At 39.8% G+C, this 6,000-nt stretch overlaps 1 protein-coding gene across 10 annotated transcripts in view; it reads right to left on the bottom strand.

The window, feature by feature from the left end:
* Positions 1-682: 682 nt before the first annotated feature.
* The window catches only part of tmcc1a (transmembrane and coiled-coil domain family 1a), a 48,289-nt gene continuing 42,971 nt past the window's right edge, over positions 683-6,000 (bottom strand). For all 10 annotated transcript variants that reach the window (XM_028017148.1, XM_028017198.1, XM_028017158.1 and 7 more), the window contains 2 exons: positions 4,715-4,850; positions 683-2,753 (listed from right to left, as the gene is read on the bottom strand). In XM_028017148.1, coding sequence (XP_027872949.1) covers positions 2,439-2,753; positions 4,715-4,850 — 451 coding nt within the window. In that variant the 3' untranslated portion in view covers positions 683-2,438. The remainder of the gene's footprint in view (positions 2,754-4,714; positions 4,851-6,000) is intronic.

Here is a 6,000-nt window from a genome sequence, read left to right as displayed (position 1 = left end):
AACTCAGTACTCAGGCAGCATTTTATGGAATACTTACTTTTTCTTGAGTAAAAATAGGCTGAAGTAGTGCTACACTTACTTAAGTACGGTTTCTGAGTATTCTACCAACCTCTACCTAAATAATCTCCATCAATGATCTCTTCAGAAGGATTTCCACTTCTGAAGAAAAAGCCCCCTTTAAAGTTTGGTGCTAAACATGCAAACAACATTGTCTGGCCCGATGTCATTGCCCACACCATGTTTACAATACGAATGGCTCTACATCCTCAAAACACAATAGCAAAATTGAAATTTGGTGGTGATAAAATCCAGTTTTGGAAGGATGAGTGAATAAATGTGCCAGGACATCATTTAAATCCCCCTCTGGCATTTTAGAATGTTTCAAAATAAAGATGTTGACGTGTCCCATTGTACCTGGTTGTACTCTATGCCTTGTAGATAAAAATTGTAATAACGGGGGCGTGCCGTGGTGGCGTAGGGGTTAGCGCGACCCATATTTGGAGGCCTTGAGTCCTCGACGCGGCCGTCGCGGGTTCGACTCCTGGACTCCTTGCCACATGTCTTCCCCCCTCTCCTTCCCCGTTTCCTGTCAGCCAACTATCATGTAAGGGACACTAGAGCCCACAAAAGACCCCCTGGAGGGGTAAGAAAAAAAATTGTAATAATGGTTGGGAAAAAAAGCTTAGTTGGGAATGCACTTTATTTATTCCACACTTAGAAAAGGACATCAGAAGGCACTGAAGTGGTTTAGCACACAACCCTACATTATAGGTGTTATTGAAAAAGTCATGCAAGGTTAATGGTCAGCTCACTCAACTCAAATGCTCTTCTCCTCATCCCAAAATAGAACAGATGAATAAATACATTATACATTTTTAAAATCTGTTTATCTTGAGGGAATCCGAGTTTACAATGATTTTGACACAAAACCTTCTGAGTTCTTCTTTGTTGGTTTTCTCGTCAAACCACGATGAGGGTGATCCTGACCTGAGTCAACTTTTCCTTTTCAAATCTCTATTGAAGATTTGTTAAACTTCAGCCTGACACGTGCTGTCACAAGCAGTGCTAAAGTGCGGCTGTACAGTTTTGATGATCAAGCTCATAAATCTGCCACTGAAAGTCCAGGAGGCGGTGTGGGTCATGTAGAGCCTCTGACTTGAGAACTAGGAGCTGCGTCCCTGACGATGTACATTCATGTACATTCATGCCATATGTGAAAAGTGCAGAGCATCGCCTTAGTTGTGCCAGTCAGCCCGGTTTCAACTCAAGTTTGGCACTGGGTGTTTACAAATACAGAGTTAGTGCTAAAAAAAATAAATAAATAACTGTTCATACACAGGGAGAATGTTTTAGTACAGTGTTAAAAACAGACAGTGTGTGCATTTGCATGGCAGTGGAGATTACTTGCACTGTCGATATTAGGCAGCATCATTGCTGATCCTGCCGAGACGGGGCTGGATGAGCACCAGCGGTCTCTTTTCCCTAAACTGATCATATCAAATATGGCAGGTGGGAGGCAATTATCCTGCCAAATTGATTTTAGATGGACAACAGCGCTCCGTCATTGCTTTTAGCAGCAAAACCGGTTTGCATGTAATTTTCTTAATGACAACAAGCGGCTTTGTTTCCGTGTTACACATATGGCAGATGCTTGAGAATCAACAGATGTTCTCTGTTTATGGGTTGTTTTCTTTTTAAACGGCAAGCAGCATGTCTTCTTAAGTCTTCATCTATCATTCATAACCTTCATTAATCAAGTTTCTTCCACTTAAAAAGGGAGCTAAATCAAAGCAGGTGATCTTAGCTATCAGAAATGCTAAGAAAACACAACATCATCTTAAGTTATCATGACACAAAAGCCATATTCAGTCCTTCTGAACCAGTTCTTCACAGCAAAAATGGACCAACTCCCAATAAAGTTCATAGCCATAGTTCAAATCTACCAAGCACAGAAAGGTAAGAGTTCTCTTCTTCTCCTAAAAGCAATCAACCACATTCCCACATGTCTCTAAAATTAGACTGAACCTTTAGGCTGAGGCGTCAGCCCAGTTTCCTGACTAAATTCTCCTCTGTGTAAAAGGAGAAGGTCATAATGCTACATGGTACTGAATAAAATAACAATGGAAATTAAATATTATTAGAAATAACATTATAATCAATTAAACTCCAAAGACAAAACAGTAGAGTTTTGCATCCTGTGAGGGATAACACCATATTGTTTCATTTTAGAACTGTAAACAGTTTTCTCCTTCCTCAGTTTGAGTATCATCAGCTGTTCTCCACCTCTTCCTCTCTATCTTGGTTCCAGGTTATGTCCAAACGTGCTCAGAGTGCATGGCCAAGCAGCCATCTCAATGTAATCACATTCTCTGAATCTCCTGCGTGACTGCAGTGACAGTATAATCATCCGGCGACACCAAAGCAAAGCGCCAATCTGGTCATCCCGGGGGCTGCAGTGCACGATGCGTGTACCCCGACAGCGCGTCCCAGTTTCGCCACAGGAAGGCGAGCAGGAGAACAACGATGATGGTGGAGACGGAGCGTGAGCGCGTCCTCATCAGCGGGACCACACAGTTGGCCACAGTTGAGACAAAAACCAGAAGGACGGCCATAAGGGCCAGCAGGACATTGATAAGTTTTCCCAGGAGGGTCCGGGCTGTGGCATTTTCCAGCCCCTCTAACTGGTCGACCTGCTGTTGCTGCTGCTGGAGCTCCATCTTAGAGATCCTGGTCTGACACGCTTCCAGAGCATCCTGTGGAAAATGACACCCAGAAGGGAAATGGTCAGCCAAGAAACCATTTTTATAAATAAAAACAGCAACTTGAAGTAAACATACAACCCGCTGGGTCTGCAGTGTTCTCATTAAAATGAACCACGCTACACACAAGTACTTACCATGTTTTATGTTTTAAATCATACTAAATGAAATGACCTGTCCAGGGTGTACCCCGCCTCTTGCCCGAAATGTTTGCTGGAGATAGGCACCAGCACCCCTCCTGACCCCTCTAGGGACAAGGGTGTAAAAAAAATGGATGGATAATACTCAGATCTGCATGTCAGACAAGCAGAGTTTCCAAAACCTGGGTTGTCAGAGAAAGAGATTTTTGTCACAGTTTGGTGTCAGCTGGACAACAAACAGGACATCATCCGATTTGTAACATCAATACTCATATTGACTCAGTTGAGAGTTCATTTTTAAGCTGTTATTTTGTCTTCAAAATTATTCATAAGGTTAATTATGTAGGTTAACAACCACAATATGAGAAAAGCAAAAGCCAATAAATAATGTGTCAATTTACCAAGCTCAGACACACATAAAATTTTAGCTTTAAAAACTACAACACAATGAAAATCACCTGATAGGTCAATGGCAACCATGAGCTGCCCCTTTAATGTGGATAGGCAGCTGTGTAATTAAGTAAATGATCATGTGACAGACACATCACTTTTCAGACTGACATGGCAACATTTTATAGCAAAAAGAATCCACTTCCACAAGATAAAGTATAGAGAAACATCAATCATCCAAAATGTCTAATCAAATAAAATTTGATTGAATGTCTTTAAAGATATATAATGTCTTTTTAACTGGTAGACATTGCAGCTAAACTGGTTTGAACAACCCTCTTATTCCAACTTTAACGTTGTTGGAGTTTTTACTTCTTATTTTTACTAGTTTTTTGCAGACTAGTTGAAGTTTTCTTTATTTAAGACTTTTTTAAACCTTATTTAAAAATTTTTTTAAATTAGTAATTTATTTATAAATTTCAGTGGGAATAACACCGTTGCAGCCTTCATCATTATCCTTCTGTGATTTCATGATTGGCTGGTTTCTCTTTGTTTTGGTTTTAGTTATTATTATTATTTTTTAAATATAGCACCTTAACAATTCAACAACAGACCAAAAATCCATATTACATTGAAAAACGGGTTCAAAGTGTTGATGAAAGTAATGGAAGTGCATAATTCACAGGTTTCTAGCACTCTCTGCTGTCCGAGTAAGGAAGAGCAGCCAGAAACAGCTTCAGCTGTGGGTTATGGGGAGACATTTACCCAAAACTCTAAAACTCAAGCCCATAACGCCAGCAGGGAAGCATAGAGTAACATGAGACTACTACAAGGAAATGCTTTTGTTTTGGACCAACAGGATTCTTTAGACAGATCTTCATATTGACAGTGTTTACACTGTCAACATGGAAGGCAAGATAGAGCCACTGACTGTTGCAGGGTGTGTGCCCACCTCTGTTTAACACGCGTCTGACCAGTCTGTAATACCTTACCACTGCTTAAAATTGGAAGCCACACATGTACAACATGTTGTAGTAAAGTACCTACAACATAGGGCAGTTGTAGCTCCAAATAAATAAATAAACAGTTTAAAAGGAAACAGTAATTACTAAAAGCCAGCACATTGTGAGTAGTCAGTTATCATTTTTGGCCTATAAAAACACTTGATAAGTGTGTGGGGCGAGATAAGAATATGGAACAGAATCTTCAGACACACAGTTAGAGAATAATTTATCTAATGAATAGTAGTTATTTTTACTAATAAATATTTCAGCTCCAGTCAGAAGTGAGACCCATCATCACTGTACTTTATTACCCAGCAACTTAAGAATATCTTAATTTATCTACATACTACGTTGCAAAATAATCATACGTTTTCTTTTATCATCAGTGAAGTTGTTGTGGACATAGGTTTGATGGGCACACCTGGATGTCTCGGGCTCTCTCGTAGGACTGATAGGCGATCTTCTCCTCCATACTGGCCAGGTCCTGTTTGAGGTTGAGGATCTCGTTCTGATGAAGTTCCGTCAGGTCGTTCAGCTGTTCCTCCAAACGCTCACACCTAAAGACACATGTAAAGAAAACACACGTGAGTTCCTGAGCCATAATTAGCTTAAACCAAGAAGGAGGAAAAAAAACCCCACACACATGCAAGCATTAGCAGAAACAGGCCAAGGGGCATTTGACCACATGGCACCTGACTGAACTGATGACTTGTCCTGATAAGATTAGGATGCGCTTACTCATCTCCTCATTCAACTGGCCAACCACAGGGAGAGTTACCAGAATGAGACTGGCCAATGGCATGAACCCAGTGGGAGGAGGGGGATCTAAACTCCTGTTTGTTTGGGGCTCAGACAAATGGACTGAATAACCATGATTCATATGATTGTTTCTTTTCAGAAATAATGGTATACAAAAATCTCTGGAGTTTCAACACCCTACAACTACATTTCCTTTTTTTAAACAAATTGTTGGGACATTTCAACTTTTAGAAACCACCCTGTCCTGAAAAATTCTTGGCAAAGGTAAATTCTACAAAGGCTTCAGTTTAAAATGTCTTTACGTTAGAGCTCCTTAAAGAAAAAGTTTAACCATGTTAAGACAGTACATTTTGGTTTCTGTTGCTTTTATTTCTTCGTTTTCAGTGAGTTGAAATGCTGTCGGGCTTTAGACTGAACAACAATAAAAAGGAGAGAAAATTCTTAAGAAATTTAGATGGGCTATTAAACCCAGCATGATATAAATTCAAATAAAAATGTTCTCAAATGTTTTGCTTAGGCCCAAGCATAAATTTGTTTTGATATTTTGACCTTTATTTTGAAAGGCCAAGAAAAACTCCTTCCTCATGCCTGCTTTAAATCCATTACCAATATCTACCCTACATATGCACTTTTTCAACAGTGTTTTGTTTTGTCCAAACAATTCTTTGTTCATCAAGTTCAGTGGTTCATCTTGGTTCCCAGGGCTTGTTGTCTTACATGTTTCAAATGTGTCCCTGATCCAGCACACCTGATTTAAATGACCTCCTCCGCGCCACCAAGTGCTAAAGAGGCTTGTTAATCACTTGTTCATTTAAGTCAGGTGGTTGAAAGTAGAACCTTTAGAAATCTAAACAACTTAATGTTTTCCCCTCTTCATCAATGCTCAGTGAACGTTTTTTTTTTTTAGCTTCGTTTGGAAAATTCAACATAAACATGTTTTAATGCCCC

The sequence above is a fragment of the Xiphophorus couchianus genome, chromosome 1 (assembly GCF_001444195.1).
Source record: "Xiphophorus couchianus chromosome 1, X_couchianus-1.0, whole genome shotgun sequence".
In the NCBI taxonomy this organism is placed as follows: domain Eukaryota; kingdom Metazoa; phylum Chordata; class Actinopteri; order Cyprinodontiformes; family Poeciliidae; genus Xiphophorus; species Xiphophorus couchianus.
This window is presented reverse-complemented; position numbering and strand designations above follow the sequence as displayed.